A 23,846-nucleotide genomic window follows, 5' to 3' on the forward strand; every position below is an offset into this window, starting at 1 on the left:
ATTTTACTACTTTTTCCAAGCAAACTTTATATACAGGGTGAATATCATACTGTCATAAACCAGGCAATATCTTAAAAAAATGTATTATTTTAGTTTTAAGAACAAAATATACTAATGAACGATAACCATAGAAAAGTGTAAAAAATATATAATATGTACCTATACTTAAGCATTCAAAAATTCGTAATGCATTCAGTCTAATAATTTCGATAATATTATTAAAATTAAAAGACCAATTAACTTCGAAATCATAATTGTGACATAAAATACTGTCAATGTATCTATGTCATTCGCTTAAACTAACTTATAGCTATTATAGTTACATCATCCGATAAATAGAATCGCTTAAAATATTCAGAACTGCTGGAGTATTGCTGACCTTCAGGCCTGAGCGAATCATTGTATGTACCTAAGTCCCAAAGTGGAACAACAGAGAAAACGATTGAATACTTTTATGTTTCTATGGTATAGAATGTTTAAACGAAAAAAAAATGATATTTACATATTAGGTACCCAATCAAATTGCGTACGATCGATTAAAACTAGCGACGGAGTAGAAGCGCGTCACACGAAATACTCAGAAAGGCTCAAACTATAAGAATTAAAATTGCTTTAAAGCGGGCGTCAAAGGTGCCTGCCATGGATAAGTAATAAGTGCACGTGCCGGTCACAGTGAGGGGCTTATAGTTTAAGGGCGTTTGATGTTTTCTTTCAAATTCTCACTACAACATTATAATATGCACCACGGTTGACTTTTAATGGAATTTTCATCGACACTATATTATTTACTATGTTAGTATTATATAGGTACCTATATACTATTATATATATGGATATAACATTATATATAATATATATCAAATCCTCGTAAGACTATATACCTATAGAATATTATATATACTGTATATAATATATATAGCAACTGAATATAATATACTACTATGATCCTAATTATAGACCTAAATCACGAGGGGCAAGCCGCTATAGCCTTATACTACACTAAATTAAAAATTAGCCCGCCCCCACAATTAATATGAATGCATTAGATTAATGATAACTTGAAAGTCGGCACATTCATACTGCGACACTCCTATATACGCACACTTTCAAATTTTATCACACATTACACAATATAATATATGTGTAAAACTATAATATAATATAAGTAGTAGTAATACTGCAGTGTTTAAACGTAAACATATTGAAAAACAAGTAAGATATAATATATAAAACTATGTGTTTGTGTAATAGGTGTTTACGGAGGGTGCAGTGATGTATATTTCAGAGTAGTACCTATACCTATACTTATAATAGATATATAGAACTGAAAGCTGCACCTCTACGGGAAAAGACTGGTTCGTGCGATTATTGGCTGATTATAGGTTAGATACCTACGCGTAAATTGACGAAATATATGAATTTATGTTTTTGTCGTCGTCGTTGAAAAACCCGTCAATCGACTGCTACAGTACAGAAGTCCGAACTCAAAATAATAATAATATATACACATTGTACATAAACGTAATGCAGACGACGCTCAATTAAAATTTGACAGTGTCGTCAAATGTTTGTCAAACACTCGAAACGGCGAGGCGACCAACATTATTTATACAATATAATCAGTTCGTCGACATCGTATAGTCACTATAACATAGCCGCCTGCGCACGTGGTTCCTGCAGTAATTTACTGGCAGTAAATGACTTGGCGAGACGGATTCGACGGGGAGTATATAAGAGTGATATCCTCCTCGTCGGTCGCCGTCGAGTGCAGGCCCTTTGCGCATCCCGCCCACCGATCGCCGCCGCCTCCAACTGCTATCGTTCGGTAGTCGCGTGCCGTATAATAATATGAATTGTATTATCAACAATAAATATCACGCGGTGCAGACAATGATAAATGATTATTATCAACGACCTGAGCGGGTGTGCGATTTGTTTGCTATGTGTCCTTAATCCTTAGGTTAGAATATCATAAATTATATATTTTTAAACTATAATGTTTTCTACTTTAAAGATATTTTCCGTTTTATTAAAATGCCTATAGATTTGTTAGAGGTATATCGTATCTATATATATATATATAAATATATTTATTTATGCTATAATATAAAGACTCACCTATTCCGAGATTTCCTATAAACATTTTCCCAATTTTCCAGTTTTTATGATACAAATATGGACGCACAATGAAGTACTGCAGACATGTGTATGTACACATGCGTATATACAACCATACAGGTACATTACTAAAACTTTCTCAGATAGATCATATACAATTTATATAATATTTTTATATACCTAAGGATAAATAAATATAGAAATATAGAAACCAAGACCATCTCGTTGTTCAAGCATTTACCTAATTAATTACCAGGCAACAATTCGACAGATTTTGAGAGTAGGCCGGTTTTTAACCAATAATCTCCTCTTATTCGTCTATATTATATGATTTATAAAAATTATATATTATTATACTATGTGAGCAGGTACATATTATTATGTGCTTATGTAAATATACGTGATTTCTAAACGATTTAATCCCGAGTAACGTTAATTGGCGAAAAAACGTCAATGGCGTACCAAATATATGTAGGTATATATATATATATATATATATATATATATATATATATAGAAACCAGGACGTTTATTATACGATTCATGTGTGTATTAAGTAGATAGGTATTATACATACATATACATAATATTATATGCATCTACAGCATAATACACGTATATTGACCGCCCTAGGAGCTAAGTCATACTCATGCGCGACAGACCACCTCGGATGTACGCCCGTATGTCGGCTTAACCCAAACAGGTGTGTGTGTGTGTGTCTTAATATGTAGATAAACGATACCGGTCTGTGAAGCGACGTCGGGTAAACCATGAATGAAAAAAATGTATTATATTAAAGGTATATACACACACTTAGTTGGGTTGGAGACGTGAAAGAGTATATCAGAAAAAAAACTTATGAAATGAGTCGTCTATTTGGCGTAGGATAATATGCGGCGCACAAGCACGCGAGATGGTATAATATTATAACGCACGGTCCACTGGTAATGGCAAACGACGGCGACCGGCAAAGACGACGCACCGATCGTCGGCCAATATATTGTATTATAATATCATATAACAGAACGTGCGGCGAACATACTATCCACTGTATATATGTATAATGTATATTATTCATCTACCTATTATAATACTTACATAACATCACGCAGGCATATTATACATAATACAATTTAATATCGTTCGTCGACCGTCAAGAAATCTCCTATATATATTTCGTCACGAGGTTTTTGTTCGTCTCAAAAACGATATACATACTATTACCTATATATTTTTTTATTTTTTTGTCGTCGTACCTATTTATATACATATATATATAGATAAAGAGAGAGAGAGAGAGAGAGACGCTTCGGTAGTGTATTATATACACACACATCTGCGATGCACCCCGGTACAAAAGCTATATAATATTATTATATTATACGTAGGTATACCGCCGCGGTGACCGCAAACCAGGTGGACCCGGTCCGGTTGAGGAGCGTGTGCGTCGTCTGTGTAACCTGAAACGCCGCCGCCAGAAACTCTTCGGTGCGGTGGCGGCTGCGAACTCCTCCGCCGCGGGCCATTGTCAAGATGGCCCGCAGCAGCAGTCGAACCACCGCCGCCGAAACGGAAGTCTGCGGCGCCCACGACGTGACAATCTCGTCGCAACGATCGCGGTCGGCATAATAATAATAATATATAATATGTAATATGTAGGTACAACACAAGTTTATTCTTTACACCGCGATGTCCGTGGTCCGTCCGAAAACATCGGTGGTGGTGCGGTATGTTTTTAAAAATATTTTTTACTGGGTATACTCGCGCATAATATAAAACTTTATCGTGTATTAGTTTACATAACCCCGCGAGACTTATAGGCGACGAGCGTTCGTATATTTGTGATTTGGGAAGGGTGCGGGGTTGATCCGGTTTTCGGTCTGCCGAATCATTCATCGCGGCAACGCATGACAAACTTTATTAAGGTTCAGAATTCGAATGAAGTCAGATGTCTCAGCTGCTCGAGGACTATAAGAATATAGTCAAGAAAATCATTATTGAATAATAATGTTATTTGTTCAAGTGAAAAATTATTATGTATGATATTATATTATCTGCATGTCGAGAGCAACGCGCGGCTTCTCGTGGCTTGTAACCATATCATATAATATACGGGAGTACGCGACTCCAATAGTTATAATTATTATTATTGTACACAACATTATTTATTAAATATATTAAGCACGCTTTCGGAGCCTATCAACTATCGTATTTCCGCAGAACGTCGTATTATAAGGATAGAGTGTAAACTATGAAGTCTTGATAATATTGAACTACAGCAGGCGGCCTATATAGGGACATATAGATTATTGTTGTCGGAGTGTAATGTGATAGGGTACTACATCAACCCCTATATATATATTGCGCACACACACACACACCCGTAAATAGTATTATATTATAATATTATTATGATGTGTGTGTCGTCAGACGAATCCACAACGGGTTTGGCACAGCGTGTAGGCGCGCTCCTCCGGTCGTCGGTCCTGGCTAATTACTGGCCGCCGACTACGATTCTGTATACCTACTTGTATATGCCTATGTATTATTACACCAGCGAACTCCAGCTGAGTATGATTACACTCTCGGGATACGTATATAATATGACCTATACACGAGTAAACTTCGAGAGTATAGTGTAATATACATAATATTAATATATACATCCGATATAATATGCATAATAATAGTTCTGTCCAGGTGACGGACGACGCGGTGTTGAAATGTATACCACCGTCACCAACACCGACAACCGTATCAATGGAACAGTGCACGAGAAAAATACCTACATAATATTATAAATAAGTATATAACAAGACACGCGGCGATCACGTGAAATATAATATATTATATTCGAGCGTGTATGTACATAACATTAATATAATAATTTATGTGTGCTGCTCCCGCGTTTACACAATTACACGACGATAATATTATCACGCCGCATTTATAGGACGTATATTGCGTATTTTCAAGACGTTTATAAATCTATATAATATATTATTATCCATTTATACAATATTATACGGCACATGATAATAAGACTGCAACTACCCATCATATTAATATATTATATGTATCGAGAAAGTTTTCTTCGAGCGATCGATGGCTTCAATTTCGTTAAAAAAATCAGCTAAAAAACGCATACGATTTGGTACCTTACAGGTGCTTGTCCGGGATGATTTCATGGCTACAATTTCGTTTAAAGTATCAACGAAAAACCGCATTCGATTCAGTACAGGTGCTTGTGCGGGGTGATTTCAGTAAATGAGGAGCTTATAGTAGAATACTGTTGTAGTAGTCAATAAAAATTAAAATACATTTCAATAAACAATTAACTCGGTGATCGGTAAGACTGTAAGAGTTAGGTGAATTCCGTGTATACACTTTAATAATATAATATTTTGTCGCCGGGTTAATCGTTTATTGAAATGTATTATAATTTATATTGACTACTACTGCCTTTTACTATAAACTCCTCCTTTAATGAAATCATCCCGCACAAGCACCTGTACTGAATCGTATTCGGTTTTTCGTTGATAATTTGAACGAAATTGTAGCCATCGATCATTTCTGCTGCAGATGTATAATATTATTATAGCGTATTCCGTATACTCGGAAGTAGGAACTCACATAACTCTTACCTATCGCTAGGTTAATCGTATCGGTACTGAAATGTATTATAATTGTTATAGCGTTATGCATATAATATATTTTTGGGCACTTTTAGACTCTAACCATTATAAACCGCATCAAGTGCACTTAAAATTTTGTACAATACATATAATATATATTGAAAAATGACGCGCGTAAGCTATCTATAGAACGTTTATTTTTTTATATTTCTATCCGGTCACGGGGGCGTGCTGCTGTCACTATTAAAACAACTTTTTCATACACACATACATATATTATATACTTATATATAAATATGTGTACCACGAGATGACACCCGTCGCATATAGTACGCGTATAAGTTGGGTTAGCAGGTATATATACCACTCATTCGCCCACCAACGACGCGATATGTCTATGCAAGAGACATAATGTATACGCACCTACCTAAATATATATTATGCTCACTTGGCCCCTTTTTACACTTCTTCGTGATACTATTATACATATAAGTATTAAGTATTTACAACGACGCGTATATATGTACATACATATACACATTTTGACGTAACACATCTGTCATGGGCGACGACAACGCGTCACTGCAGCAAAATCGTCTGCGAGTATATTTTTATACATCGTGGGCGTTCATCAATTAAAAGGCAATAATAAGTGACATTTGTTTTTTATATCCTTGAGATTTTGCATATTGCTGTACGCACCGTCTCGTTTTGCTCACAATATTATAATATTTAAAATCGCCCGAAGGAACGATAGTTGATTAAAAAATAAAAAAACTAAAAGGTTATACATCTCAAATCACCAATAGTACGGATGATAGACAACGCAAAATAATATATTTCAATAATATCTACATGGTTCTCGACCTGCCGTATTAATATTTAGAAAAAGAGACTTATTGTATTTATATATACTTATACTTATACACTTATATACGAGTACCTAGCATGCGTGATGAGGTGGCTAAAAGAGTATAATGGTAAGTATCGTAATACTATATATGTGTGCAGTGTGTATATAAATGGCTATCATAACCCTTTGGGTCGACGAAAGTATAATATTATATTATTTTACTGCGACTACCACAAGTAGGTATAGGTACCGGGAAATCGAGGTCACTTCGATAATATAATAATATTATTATTGTCGTTATTGCGACACGGCACGCCGGTTAATGATAATATATAATATAATATTATATTATTATAATGTATAGATGAGCGCGCGCTCGCGTGTATAGGGTTACGACGACTTTGCGGCGGCGGCGTACCGCCCGAGACACAAAGCCAACCGGTTTTTTTTTCAGCAAACGCGCGGGGATCTATAATACCGTTGCGTTGTCGTGTATCGCCCTCGCCGCCGCGCGTCGGACACATGGCATAATATAATATAATATTATAATATTATATTATATTATAATGGAAAACCCGAATCAATGAGCCGTGTAAACGGGATAGACTTGTTGCGTGCGCGCGGTGCTGGTCGTAACCGGATACCGGGTCCGCGGCGGCGACATCGTCGGCGGCACGACACGACGACGTAGGTATACTTATACCTACCTATTGCCTGTAATACGTATATTTAATATAATATAGTTGGCCCATATGTGCTATACACATTCGCTTGTTGTCGATACACGTATAATATTATACAGGATGATTCACCAAAATATATACTCACTCAAATTTATTCCTTTAAAAAATGAATTAATTACAATTTTTAAATTTTTAAATATACTCAGACCATATTTTCAAATTTTTGAGATGTTTTGTGCTACTCAAGGAGTGTTCTGAGGTGATGCAATCTTCTGTTTTTCAAATGAAAACCCCTTTTTTACAGTAAATTATATTTTAATGAAGATAGGTATATTATGTTCACATTCTAAAAATGTCAATGTAAGATTTACCTAATTTAAAATTTGAACATGTAGTTTCACAGTTATTAAAAGGTTTTTACCAAGGATAAATTCTAAAAAATGGTTTTCAAAATTATTAAGTAGGTGCCTATATAGATAATACCTACCTGGACAATTTTATAAATTACAAATATTTATAGATTGATAATAATAATACTTAAATTGTATTTCGTCATTGTCACAATATCTTCCAAAACTCATGATCCTATATTACATTATTACCCTTACACAAAGTTAAGTAGTTAAACAACTAAATAATTTAAGTAAGTACATACCTATATACCTAACTGTGTACAGAAAAAAAATGTTTAAATTTTTAAACAGAAGTTTACATCCCATTTCCTAGTACAAAAATCTAAGAATTTGAAAATGTGATCTTTAGGTATAGGTTTAATTAGTCTAAACTAAATATTTTATAAATTCTAAAAAATTAGATTTAATATTAGGTACCACTCCTTTATTGAAGAAAAAAAAGGTGAAAATGAGCATGCTTGGTGAACCATCCTGTATAATATTATAATATATCATTATGGCGGTGAAAACGCACACGATTTATTTTATCATTAATCGTTATTGTTATTATCGCGCGTTAAGGATCGGCTGAGCGCGCCCGATCGACAGACACACCGCCGCCGCTCGCGCGTAACCGTATACCTACGCCTGCTGCTACAGCAGCCGTTTTGCACGCGCGCAAAATTCCGGAATTAATTCGACAAAATGGTCACACAATATTATTTACAACGTCCACGATTATTATTATTTATACTGCACGTCGGCACTAGGCAGATCACTGTTCGGACGACGCAATAACAAATAATAATAAACGCGTCGCGCGTGGCGAACTTTTTTTCTGTACCAAGTCCTTCGATCCGGTTTGCCGCCGCTGCGCTTTGAGGCGATTTTTCGTTTGGCTCTTTTAAGCGGCCACACAAATTATTATAATCAACGTCGTACAGTCTACAGATCGTTGAGAGACCAACCGGCGCGGGCGTCTCTCTTTCACTCTCTCTGCTGTTATGTTTTTATTTTAATTTATTTAATTTTAATTAAGTATTGTTGTTTAATATTAATAACAAATTTATTATAATTACTGGAAAGGGAATAATAACGTGACATTTGTTCTTTTTCGCTTTATACTATTAAAATTATGTTTATACATTTTATTTTATTTTTCTTTGTAATATCAATCCAATGTATTTGCATTTTACATTGTATATTTTATATTTATATTTATAAAAAGCTGTGTCTTTTCTTATAATTTTATGTAAAAAGATGTATCCTATTCAATTTAATTTTCATTTAAACAGTAATATATACAATTGTCAACTATCAACTCCTTCACAAGCCCAGACATAAAAGAATAGATATATTTATTTATCTATGTGATAAAAACTGTATATTCTTTAAAAAAATAAAATTTAAAAAAAAATTATAGCGCCAAATATACTATTTAGAAATATATTTTTCAAAATCACAAAAATTGACTTAAAAAATTGTACGAGCACTTTTAATTGGAGTATTGAACCACCGATGTTAATCGACCAATTGTCATGATGTAGGAATTATTATAATATATTCAAATATGTAAAAACTAGAAACATATTGTTTCACTGCATTATATAGATATAGATATATAGTATGCGATTAAAAGTATAGATATTATAGATACTATAGATATTTTATGTGATAATATTCCCATTTTCCATGTACTTACAGTATTTACACAAACACAACGGTAAGTATATACCTAGTATTAATTACTTGCTAGTAAAATAAGGGAAAGAAATATATAGAAACTATCGTTATCACACAATACATATAATAGCGTTATATCTAATAGATAACATATAACACTATATAACATTAAGACTAAAAACGTCGCATAGAAATATTACAGCAGAGGTAGGTAGTCATATTATATTACGACGGTTGCGATCATATTCGTATATCATCAGCACAAAGATATTAATATATTATATTATTATATATTTTATTTTATAATTAAAGCAGAGCTATTCAAGTCATACGATTTCTCCGTGGCACGTTTTCATATCTTTGATTTTTGTGCAGTAGCGGCATATAGGTACGCAAGAAATAATGCGCATATATTAATGAATAAACAAGTTTATGTAGATTTCTGTGTAATATTATACTCCGGTACAGATTAAAAAGGTGTATACAGATATATACACCACGCGCCGCTCACAGAGACATCGATACGTAGGTTAGTATAGTAGGTATAAAAGAACGGACCACATAAATTATCATTATTATACGTGCAAAGTGGTTAAAAATATAAAGCATATTTTAAATTTTAATATGTTAAACTATACTTTGTCCAAACCGGACAGACGGAAAAGGGTTTTAAACATATTATGGTTTTTTTTATTATTCATAAAATGGGGCGCGTTTCCCTTTTGCTGCCGCCGACGACTTTTATACATAATATAATATAATTTCATACAATGCGTATTATTATTATTTTACAATATATAGATTATATTTATCAAATTTTGTTGTCAACGATATAATAAAACGTAATCTTCGTGGAGATCGAAAGTATAAGTTATATGTAGCAATATTTAATTAAGATTGAGTGACATTAACTCGTGTAACTTACAAATTAATATCATAATATGAGTTTACCATTATTCTATTTTGTATTTTGTATTTTAATATTATATTAACTACTCTACTGTCTGGCTCGCTCTAATCATGCTTAATCCTACATACACACATATATATAGATATATTATGTATTTATTTCATTATAATAAATTTGCAAAATTGAACATTTTAACGGATTTCTTAAAAATATATCAAAATATTCTCAAGTTTTTAGAATATAAACTTTTGAATCTATTATACCTGCACTTTTCATCAATTTTAAAATAAATAAAAACACTTTTATTCAACACAAATTACTTTATGTTATTACATGTTTCTTTAACATTTTAAATATATCTATATATTTCCATACCTAATAAAATAATATTAAACTTATATTTTACTTATTATACACCAATGAAGATGAAATATTTTTATTGGATTACATTTATACTTTATCTGAATGAAGTACGAAACAATAAAAACTATGCTGAATCAAGTAGACTGTACTTAAAATACATACCTAACCTATAGGTAGTAGGTACATATATAGTATTATATAAGCGGGTAATGAAACTTGTTCGACTGACGACTATACGCAAACGATTTTTACCGCGTCCATTTTATCTTTTGGCAATATTATATAAGTATAATTATCGTGTCGGCAGCAATATATAATTATTTATAATATAATATAAAATGTCGTAATGGTTTTATCAATAGATATAGGCGTCATAAGGCATTTAAGGTTTAACTGCAGTATAATTTCGAATTGCGCGTTCTGCGTATAATATATAATAATATGATAATATAATAATACCTACAACAATAAATAATAATACCTATGCATAGTATAATATCGTTGACATCATAAAAGAGTTAATAGGTATAATAATGTATAGTTACCTACACGTTAGGGTTTATAATATATACCTATTGTATGTCATACTCGTACACATTACATTGAATTGTTATTTTTTGATCTAATCGCATTTTCTAATCAAAATTTTTTCGCAATATGCATTATGTACATGATATTGTGTACTAGGCATACACGTACACACACACACACACACACACACACACACACATATACCGCGTGTCAATGTAAAAGAGAGGGTACCTCTAATATATACATATTGAGTATATATTATAGGTACCTACCTATATATTATATAATATTATGTGTATGTGTGAGTCCCGATTATACGTATCATTGGTGTTATTATTATTATGTAGGTACTATATATATATACTCGTAGTAAAATAAGTATGTACATAATATAATGTATAATAATATATGAATATACGCGTTCACGTGTTATTTTTGATAATGGTCGCAGAATTTGACACCCGAAGGCAGCTGCTACTGCTCTGCCACCGTTTGATCCGTCGTGATAACGGGCGCGCGCACGGACAATGGCCTAGGCAAAAATTATAGGGTATAAAAACGTATCTATATAATATAATACGAGATCGAGTAACTCGCAGCGTGCGTATTGCATCGCCTTTATTATGTACCTATTGGTATACGCTATATGTCGGTTTTTTTTTCGATTAAATGTACACTACACGCATTTACGGCTATTTATGTTATACTATTATGCCTATACAGTTAGATACTTAGATACTTATAGTTTTCAGAATGTATATTGTACCATTATTATTTATACATAGGTACAGACTAATTTGAAACTATACAGAGTAATTATTTTATCACAGAACATTTGATATTCTTAAACCTAACCTATTGGGTATATTAAGTTATAACCTTAACCGGTTCACTCTATATATAACTATATATATATATATATATACTTGGTTTTATTATATTAGATTACCTATCATACTCTCTACATATCATATAATATTGATATATTATGTACATCAATCGTATATTATACTGTACTATACCAACGAATGTTCCTATATTATATCACATTTATATATATATCACATCTCACGTGTGTCGTCTATCTATATTCTCTATATACCAATAATATTATATAGGTAATAATATAATATAGGTATATATAGGTATATCTATATAGTAGGAGTGCAGGATTAGTTTCTGTTTTATTTTATTTTTCCTAAAATTCTACCCAAGTGTATTATTATTATTGTTATATCACGTGTAGAGAAGACGATCGTCCAAATAAATACATTCTATACGCGCGTGAAATCAATATAGGTTCAAAAACGACGGTGGTGGCAGCGGCGGCACGGCGGCACAACGGCACGTATATATACGAAGGGCATGATGGGGTATACATATAATATAATATACGTTATGTATATAAAAACAAAAGGTGGCATATGCACACACGACACACACACTCGCTTAATAATAATAATATATTATGGTATTGAATGTCATCATCGTTGGCATATAAAAGTGGTATACACGATTCTCACGGTCGTCATTCGTCAAAAATGTGTCCTCTTTTGGTTGCCTTCTGTTTGTATTCCGATGTGGTGTAGGTCCATCGTCATATACACACACAAATATAGTATATATAGATATATATTAATATATTATGTGTTGTACAGTATATTATAATATTATTACACACAGACAACAACCGTCAACAAAAATATTATATTATAGATATAGCCATATAGGTACACTACAGCGGGAGCAAGAGGTTAGACATCACTGCGTGCGTAGATATACACGTACCTACAATATACGTATATTATAGTTTTCCTCCCGAATTCACGTGGGTAAACAACTCACTCGTAAATGTACCTATACATACCTAAATATACACGTTATTATATATATGTGTGTACGGTAATAATATACATAAGAAGAAAGCTTTTATGATGTTTTGAATTGTATATTTCAAACACGACAATAATATAATACATGTGTATATTAGGTATAGGAACAGTCTACATGTGTAGTGTGTACCTACCGCTATAGTACACCCACGAAATACGAAAACAGTTTTGAAGTTTTTCAATCGTATATGATGTAGCTTCTATAGCACTATTGCAGTGTGCTACGGAGCCACCAAGTATGGTATTATAATACATTGTACAGCTCGGCTGAGCAGTGAGCAAGTACTATATAATATTAATAATTATATACAATATACCTACTCTCTTGATTGAAAAATTATATATATCAGACGTAACTTCGCTATTTTATTATAGGACATATTTTATCAAGCCGGATTCAAAAATGGTGAATATGTTTAAGTGTAGGTACTATAAATATCCGGTAGGTACCTATATAGTACTTATAACTCGTTATAAAACTAATAAGACAATTTAAATTAGAAATAATGTATTTAAAATATACATTATTATTTGGGGCTCTACACGCGGGATTTAAAAAACGATATAATAGATACCTATGTCTAATTATATTTATATATATACATGTACATTACGCGCATGTTTATATCGGTTACTATTATATCTATCTGTATGCGTATAATATGAAGTGGCGAAGCCAAGGGGGGGAACTTGGTATAACTTATACTTAACCCTGAAAGGGAGTTTCACAATCCTGGCTACGCCACTGATAATAATATGTACCTATATAATATATGAACATAATAATGTATTCCATATATATTTAGCCATTTAGAGCTCAAAATGTATAATGGGTAGCCGGGTAAGTACAGAATAATATATAAACACAATAATATCCTACGCGTAAATTAGCGTCTGAAATGAATGGAGCAATATAATAATGTGTACTGCAATGAAATAACAAGAGCGCGCGCGCGCTCATTTAAAGTCATTTGAGACTCGTGACGGTCGTAAATCACACGAACGTTATGTATCACACAATATTTATAGGCACCTATACTCGTCTAATCGTGCAGCGTGCGTATGGCACCTACAGGTAATATAGACATATAAGAATATAGGAGCGTTAACGATAGGCATCTGTAAAAGTACATCAATTTTAAAACGACACGTGTATATTGATATTATGGTACATTATATTATTATATACATTTTAAAGTTTATACACCTATATATATATATGTATATTCTATCTGTATACTTTTATAGAGAAACGTTATAATATTATAAACACATATATATGGTGAGATAACGTATTTTATTTGCGGTTTTGCTAGACAATTCTAAAATATATAATTATATTATACAGGTGCAAAAAAAGAACGGAAATAATAATCACAACTATCGCAGTCGTTATTATACCCATTATATTATACGATAAACGTGATGTGCAATGTCATTTTAACCTTGCAGTACACACAATGATGTGCAGAGTTCGTCAGTATAATATGAATATAACTTATTTTGTAACGCAGCGTAATTCGATGGTATGTCATATAATATATATACAATAATATATAATCCTATGCTACATAGTATTTACAAAATGTCTAAATATTTTAATTATTGGGAACGGAAAACGAAACGGTAGCCCCTAAGCATGTGCCTAATAAATATATCTAATAAATTATCTAAGTACCTAGGTATACGTATATATGGTATATTACAATATGTAGTCTGCCAGAGTCGCTATATAGTTCCCAGATGGGTGACCACCCTGGATTTGAGTGACTAATCCTATAGCCAAGTCGCCCCACATACACGTGTTCCTCAACCAACCGTAACCACCCCACCCCCACAAAATGCTAATATGACCATAGTTGCCAATGCTTAAGATCAATAGAAAATATTGTCTATAATCTATAGGTAACCTATATCGTCTTGTCGCTTCATTTTTCCGAACGACAGTTTAAATCTTATTTACGACTTGGTCGCGTCGTTGGAAAATTAATTAAATTTCATGCATTATTGCTAAACTATTATATATATATATAGGTACTACGTACAACACGAATGAAAATCGACATATTTATGTCACTGCGTATAATATTATTTTTTATACTGAGCGCGATGAGTGAGATACCCATAAAAGAAACACGATAGTACCTACCTATACAAATATTAGAGGGATGTAAAAGATTAGGTAAACTGTGTGCACGCGTCAGTTTTTTTGCACTCACTCTGTATATACATAGTATAATAATTAATAAGTATAGGTTCCCTTCACCAATTGAATCGTCTTATATTAAATTTAAAATGCCTGTGATACGTGGAGAAGACACTTGCACGGACGATCGTGATTATACTGTATTAACTATACTATAGTCTATAGGTATATAGATGTTTGATTTATGAAAAATCAAAATATTAAAAACTTTTTCCGTAAATACCTCACACTGTTATATAGCATAATATAATATTATCATATTATTCCAATTTCAGTTCAAGCTGCACAGACCAAAAGCTGCACCCGTTAAATATTTTTTTTACAATATAAATAAAAGTACCTATAACATTTAATAGTTTCGAATATAGGGTTATAACTTATAAGTAAAATAATAACAATAATATCAAAATATAAGTCCACGTTAAATGTCTCAGAAAAATGATATGGTACATATAAATAATAAGTGTACCTATAATATATATTATATACCATGGTATATATTTATGTTGGTAGCTAGAGGTAGTAGGTAACTATATATATTATATTCACGTAAGGTAAAATTTGATGTGTCAATTAAGGAAATAAGCGCTTATTTTCAGTCGATGAGCGTAACGGGTTCAATGTAATTTGTAGGTACATGTCAGGCGCTCAATCCTCCTTGGTATACCTATGCAAGATTTTATTATGTAATATTATTATTACGCGGTATTACAATGTATTATGAATTAAGAAGTCGATAATGAAACATACACGATTATATTATGTAGACGGTAATATTATTAATTGACACTTGAGAAATAATTAATATATATCATGTATTTATGTGTACTGCATATAATATATATAGGTATTCGTGTATGACTTGGTAGTTTTTACACTCAATGTGTAATGTAGGTATGTATGAGTGTGTGGTAACTACTAACTACAATATTATAATATTATAGTATAGTATTTACTAGTGTCTGGACGTCTGGTTGTATAGTAGGTAGGTATAGTTATATTGTTAAATATTGTAGGTACACTAGTGTAGCTGTAGGTCGTATAATATGAGGACGGCTCTAGGCGTTCTGCAGGGAATCAGTTAAAATGTGTCAAAATAACGCATGAAGTACCTATATATATTTTAGACGATTGGTGATGTAGCTATAAGCTAGTATATTATAATATAAACTTCATGTCGATAATTAATTTATAACGGCTTTATACAACGTGCGATAGGTTTTTATTTTATCATTTAACATTGTACTCGCATAATATATAGTTGCAGTATGTTACAATAAAACGCTTAGGTATACCTACATATATATATAATATATTATATTATGCCGTATACTCGTATTACGTATAGGTACCATGCAGGAGATACCTATATATTATTATCGTATTGATTTACATAATATATTGTCGGCTGTAGCAGACTATAGTGGAGAACCATATAGCGTATTTGGGGGGATGATATGTACAGCATATTATGAGCCCATCACTTATTTTTAAAATTTAACTTTAAACTTGATAACAAATATTTCTTCCATTGTATATTATACAGGGTTGAAAATTAAATATTTTGAATAAAATATTAGTTAGGTACTTATTTATTGTAAAATAGGAACATCCCCCACAAAAAAAAAAACTAAGCCAAATATATGCCGTTATTAATACAGTTTTACGTTCCCACAATAAATAATTTTATACAATAGATAATATCTACTATATCTATTATAGGTCCTATTCACATACCCTATATCGCTTTACCTTTAGGTACAATGTACCTACATATCCCTACGCGTGACTGGTGACATAAAGTGTTACGCCGTTACATTGATGTATACAAATTAATACGATTGACCACCGAGAATAAAGTATTTAAAATATAGAAAATTATAAAAGTACATATATTCAATCCCTGGGTGCACGACGAATATTCGTATTGTACTGTAAGCTCTAGTAATAAATCTATGATATCTTTATATTATATTGAATGTATCACATGCCACAGCCGCACTCATTCTTAAAAAAAAAACTTTGCATTCGTTCATAAAAATAAGAAACCAGTTTATTTTTCTTATTTTTTTACGTTTGGACAACCGCTTAACGCGACCGTCGTATGTAATGTAAATATACAATGAATATTTATTATATTATATAGGTACGGGTTACCGCTTATAATGAAAGACGGAATATTATTAAATAAATTATATATACACCTATTATATGGGTATAGGTACATATAATAAAGCTATAGGTACAGTAGTACTCTAATATAATAAAACTGCAGCAGGTATAAAAACTCAATATTATGTAGTCAATATCTAAATTTTTACTCCACAAAAATTGTAAACAATATTATATGTTACCTATTATATCTAAAGATATTTCAATATAGGTACCTATATTGAAAATTTTTTTAATAGCTGCATATATGTTTCCTGTAATGTCCGCAGCTATATTATATACTATATATATTTTTTTATAAGTTTAATTTTATGATACACCTAAGTATTTCGAAATATTGTTTTCATTATTCAATATGAATGCGTCACAAATCACAATACCTAAATAGGTAGGTACTTCGTACTTGCTATATATTAGTATGGTTTATATTCAACAACGATTTTTAAAATAATATTATCTACTCTGTCTTTAAATACAATTAAGTGTAAATTTACTGTTAAAAATATATTATTTTAAAATTTAAATAACTATATATTATATATTTATACTTCGTAAACAATTTAAATTAAAAAATAGTAAAGAAGACTCAATTTGTATATTTCTTATTCCATTGTATAGGTACCATATTAAAGCATGGTTTTGTGCATCTATTTCCTCCTTAGCTCAAATTCAAGACTTACAATTTTTGAAAAGTCTTATCAATTATGAATTATAATAGGTACATAAAAACATTTCTCAATTGACTTAAAAAAAAAAAACTATCTGGACACTTGTGATATTTAGCAACTGAAACAGCAGCATTGGCATTTTTTGATACTAATTTAACAATATTGAAACAAAACTAAAAATGTTTGATTCTATAAAACTAAAAAACTTAACTTCTGAAATCAATAAACGAATCATTATTTCGTCAAATGAAGTAGGTATCTACCTATCTCAAATTATGAAAAAAAAAAATGCATGGTTTTATTTACGTTGACTCTACTTAATTTTTTTGGCGATTTAGAATATCAACTTTCTTTTAGAAATTTATTCTTGGAGCAACATCCATCAATGTGCGATAAAAATGAAGACTTTCAAAAAGTTCTTGAAATGTTAAATACGCTTCATGTTACAAACGATACGGCAGAAAGAGGGGTACTCCTCCATGGGCAATCAAAAAATTAAGATCATAAAGAATACGTGCTCCAAATTGTCGAATATTATCGCCGTAAATACCCGAACAATTTAAAAAGTACCTACTGTTTTAAAACCATTATAATTATTTTTCTTTATACGCTATAAAATATAAATTTTAACAAATTTAATTACCTACTGGTTATTTAATCCTTGAGACCAATGAGACTATTATATAATAACAAGTAAATGTATATTGTATTTGATATACATAATACATTTTGTAATAATATTGTTTAATTGTTACGTTATTTATGCCTAAACTTTTATGTTTCATAATGACAGTTTTATAAAAAAATATTATGTCAATCAAAAAACTGTACAGAACAAGAGTTATAGAAAATTTAATTTACTCTAAACAATTTCACATATGAATTTTTATATAAAATAAGATATCTATAACATTTTTTAAAAAACCGTAGTTATTTTACAGAAACATGTTTTTGAACTTTAAGGGCTGGGGGCACGGGTTAAACTTAACTGATCGAAATGCAATTTTGTTCACTTAATTAGTATGCAGATTGGAATCGATTTCCGGGGTAAGACTGAACAAAATCCAGCATCGTAAAATAAGGGCCACCCCAACCTATACACTGCTACTATAATACACGAAAAATAAAGGGCTTACGCTTACCTGTTTTTGGCCGCCGCCGCTCTATCACGTTGTCTGCGGTTTTTGAACCAATTGCCCACCTGCGTGGGTGTCAGTCCGGTTGCCTGGGCCAGTTCCTTCTTCTTGGTGGGATTTGGGTACGGGTCCTGGAGGTACCACTCGCGGAGCAGGCTCCGGGTGCGCTCCTTGAAGCAGTGTGTCTTCTGCTCGCCGTCCCATATGGTCCGGGGCAATGGGAACTTCTTGCGGACGCGGTACTTGTCGACCGGGCCCAGCGGCCTGCCGCGGAGCTTCTCGGCCTCCTGGTAGTGGGCTTCCAGCCACATGGCCTGCAGCTTTCCGTGCGAGTCCTTGGTGAACTTGTGGTGTTCGAGTATGGTGTACATGTCGCGGTAGTTGCCGCTGTGGAACGACACGATGGCTCGAGCTCGGAGCACGGCCTCGCTCTTGTTCAGCTCCACGATGTTGGGGTGAGCGACAGGCAACGACCACAGGAACCGGGCCAGCCTCTCGATGTCACCACTCTCCTCGAGCGTCTCGCACACGCTGGCCACCTGCGACACGCTGAAGTTGAGCATGGGCAGCCCGAACATGGGGTTGGGAACCATGGGCGGCATGGGCGCGAGCCGCGTGGCCAGCGGCGTCACCGGGCTGCTGATCGGGCTCACCGGCGATCCCCGGCCCGACGACGAGTCGGTGGGCGTCGAAGATATGCCCAGTGCCATCGCTCTACATGCCACGTGCCAGCCCCGTGAACCGGCGGAATGAGCCGCGGCGGTGATGTTGCAGTGATGCTGCAGTTGCAGCCGCTGCAGTCGGACGATGCGCGACGCCGGCAAACAACGCGTAGGTATATAATATTATTTGTACGTAAAATAAAGTATTACGACGAACGTCCCGCGACAAGAACGCGAACCGCAAACGCAGGTGTACACTATATATCAGCGGGTAACACTATAATTATAGTTAAATATTATTATGCACTTCCGATGAATCGCGGGGGTTTTACAGCAGTATAGTCACGGTTAAAAAACGATCGGAACGTATGCGCAGAGATTTGACGCGACGACAATATAGTATTAACAGTATAACGTATACGATAATTATTACGACGGCAAACTAGGTGTATGGTATAATAGTGCGCGGACGGGTAGGTATATGATAATAATATGATATTAGTGACCGTATTATACCTACAACGACGGACGTAGTGCGGTCGTCGCGGCGGCGTACGTGTAGACTGTATACGGCCGAACGGCGGTGTGTATGATACGATACGAAACGATACGTGCGTGCGTGCGTGTGCGTGGATGCGTGCGCGCGCGTGTGTCGTCGGTTCGGGGGGATATCGTTTGCGTCAGATCATCGGAATATCGTTGACCGGCCGAATACTACTGGTGCGCGGCGGTGGTGCCGTGGCGGTGGCGGCGGCAACGGCAGCAGAAAGAGAGAGTGAGAGCGAGCGGTTTCGCCCGCCCGCCGGCCCCCCACCACTTTCCTGCAGCGGCGGCGACGCCTCCTCCTGCTCCCGCTACCGCTTGAGATCCCGTTCCGGCTCAAACTCTCCTGTACCGCTCCCGCCCTTTGTTGTAGTCGCAGACGTCCCGCCCGCCCGCGGTCGTCGCGCGCGCACTCTGCACACCACCATCGCCCCGCCCATGATTAGCCGCCCGTCACCATGGCCACGGCCAATCCGGCGCGGGCGTATCCAGTACAGCCCCGTATAGGTTACAGCGGCGGCGGACGGCTCGGCGCAGTGATTGATACACTCGGGTGGGGATTTCCACAAACAAAAACCGTGTTCGGTAGCGCTCAACCACACCTATATTATATTCTATCCACCACGACCGTCGTCTACGTTTGGTTCGACTGCGGCGACGACGCGCACACGCACAACGCCAACTACAGACATCAATCGCCGTATAGACAGTGTAGGTATACGGTATACCTATAACAATAATATTATAATAACATAATAATGTTATGTTTCATTTTTATTAGGTATATTGTTTCTGTATAGACAATATGCACTTTGCAGTGTGCCTATCGATAGGCTCTATATTATGTCTATTATACTATGTAGGTGTCAGTGTCTATATAGGTAGGCCTACTCAGAACAAGAACAACATAATAATATTATATCAAAATTAAGAAAATCCCATCCCTCTAGATATTGTTATATGGACTAGGAATATAAATTGGCCCCAGGAAAACAAAAAATTCGGGCCAATTTTGGGCTACTAATAAAATAGGTATTTACGAGTTATCGAGCCAGATTTATTCAAGCAGCCCAAATTTACGCCAGACCCAGGCGGGGATTGTTCACCTGTCACCCTAGCCGGTCCGCTCCTGCTAACATACAGCTTGTTCGTTCTCGTAATTTATAGATACCTATATATATAATATAAATATAATAAATTACAATATTATAATATTTTGGTCATTATATATTATATAAAAATAGTATACATACCTAGGTAGGTATAAATGTATAGTCAACTAATAACTATATAGTTATATATCAAAATAACTCTTGCTTTCTGACATTTAGTAGTATTCATGTACCTATGTGGTATATATTATACAGGTAGGTAACCTATACAAGTATATATACTGTTGTAGAAATTCTGAAGCTGAAGCTGCAGCGTGTGCATGGTGAAAGGAACAACTCGGACTTATTGCAGGATCACACCACGACACATCATCATATTATAAAGAGCATGTGAGGTAATATATTATGTCATAATATTATATTCATGTATATATACCTACAATGTATCCGCACAGCTATATATCTATATAATTTATACAAGTTTATATATTATACCTACCTATACCAGTATACCTATATTTATAAGCGTATATAGGTATGAACTATGAACCATATAGCTAGAGGTGTAATATGGTGTGTAATTTGGTCATGTTTGTGGTGATGGAGAGGGGGAGTTTGAAATATTAACCACCCTACCATCACTAAAAAAATTAAATGTATATAGAAGCTATACACTTCATTATTATGCAGTGATTCAATATATTTATGCAAATTAATATGTAGTGTTAATTATATTACGAAGTAATATTAACTTATAGTTATGCGCGTATACTGCAGCTAGCATATATAATGTATAAGGAAGAGTCGCCGAGTCGGATTTTATATTTAATATTTTTATATAAAACATACTATAACAATAGTTCCTAATAATAATATTTATAGTAAAATAAGAACTTTGTAAATATGTTTACAGGCCTCAATAGGGTATAGAAAAGACATTTGCCCACCCCCATAACAATTTTTAATGTATAAAAATTACTCTCAATGTCAAAAAAATAATAATGGTTAACATTTTAACTTACCGTTATGACTTATATGGGTAGAAAAACAAATGACTATAAAATTTTAAAGTTCTTCAAAAATTAAGTATAATTGTTATAAATACGCCTATATAGTAGGTAATTATTGATTTAAAAAATAGCTTGACCCTCCCCCCTTGAAAACTTTGATAGTATGGACGTTCCTGTATATTTAACTATAGTTTTAAAAAAATAGTCATGGTTTCAGGGATACGATGCCCAACTCCCCCCTCCCCGTAATTACGCCATCTGGAACTATATAGAGTAATGTTAGGTACTCTTTATATGATACAGTATAATAGCGTAATTAGGATTTTTTCAAGGGGGGATATAACTTTTAATGGACATTCAGTATATACATACATATTATATTCATTTTATTATATATACATGTTGTATTGTGTACACAATTTGGTCCCGAAGGGGTATGACCCCCATATCCCTTCCCCCCGTAGATACGCTATTGCTATGTTATGAAGACACCATACAGACGCATTCAATAGTCAATTATTAAATCAATTAATATTATGTCTACTCTAAATACGTTGCGGCAGCCCCAATTTTACGGCATAGTGGATGGAATTAGTTTACGGAATCGACTGCTGCGCGCTATCTATACGGCGGTACCTGTATTAAACACATCAGTGCATACATTTTTATTCCCCTCAATTTGTTTAGTAACACTTCAAAAATGATACATGTTTAAAATGTTGAACTTTACTGTCTATAGCACATACTAACATACCACATGGCACATATACATAGAACGCATAATACCGTATACCTCAATAACCACTGAGTACCTATACTAATAGTAATAAAATTGAAGCGTATTTCACGAGTATTTTTAAAATTTTATTTTTTTGAATCATACGTATTTTAGCGAGTTAAGATTGATGGTTAAATCACAATTTGCTCAATCAGAGAGTTATATTATTTCTACAACACATTAAATTAGAATATTAAAAAAAATTCTGACTTAATCAAAATATTATTTATGTACACATCGTAATCAATTTATGCATGCAAAAACGATGGGAAAATCAGAATTTGGCAGTTAGACTTGGTTTTAAAGTTATATACCTAATTTAAATTCATAGTACCTATTTTCATATACACTCGGAATCTGCACTTGCTTGATGCGGCCACTCGGACAATAAATATTGAAAACATCCCTCAGTTTGTTGTGCAAAACCACTTTGCGTGGGCCTCAGAGTTAAAACAAAACTATTAAAAGCACATGCATATATACACCCAACATGGTCACT

The 23,846-nt window shown here is 33.6% G+C and overlaps 1 protein-coding gene across 1 annotated transcript in view; it reads right to left on the bottom strand.

Moving 5' to 3' along the window:
- LOC100159487 (homeobox protein SIX6) overlaps nt 1-20,624 on the bottom strand; it is a 42,604-nt gene extending 21,980 nt beyond the window's left edge. The window contains exon 1 of the mRNA XM_001944798.5: nt 19,249-20,624. Coding sequence (XP_001944833.1) covers nt 19,249-19,952 — 704 coding nt within the window. The 5' untranslated portion in view covers nt 19,953-20,624. The remainder of the gene's footprint in view (nt 1-19,248) is intronic.
- Nucleotides 20,625-23,846: the final 3,222 nt, after the last annotated feature.

This window comes from Acyrthosiphon pisum, chromosome A2, assembly GCF_005508785.2.
Source record: "Acyrthosiphon pisum isolate AL4f chromosome A2, pea_aphid_22Mar2018_4r6ur, whole genome shotgun sequence".
NCBI classification, from domain to species: Eukaryota; Metazoa; Arthropoda; class Insecta; order Hemiptera; family Aphididae; genus Acyrthosiphon; species Acyrthosiphon pisum.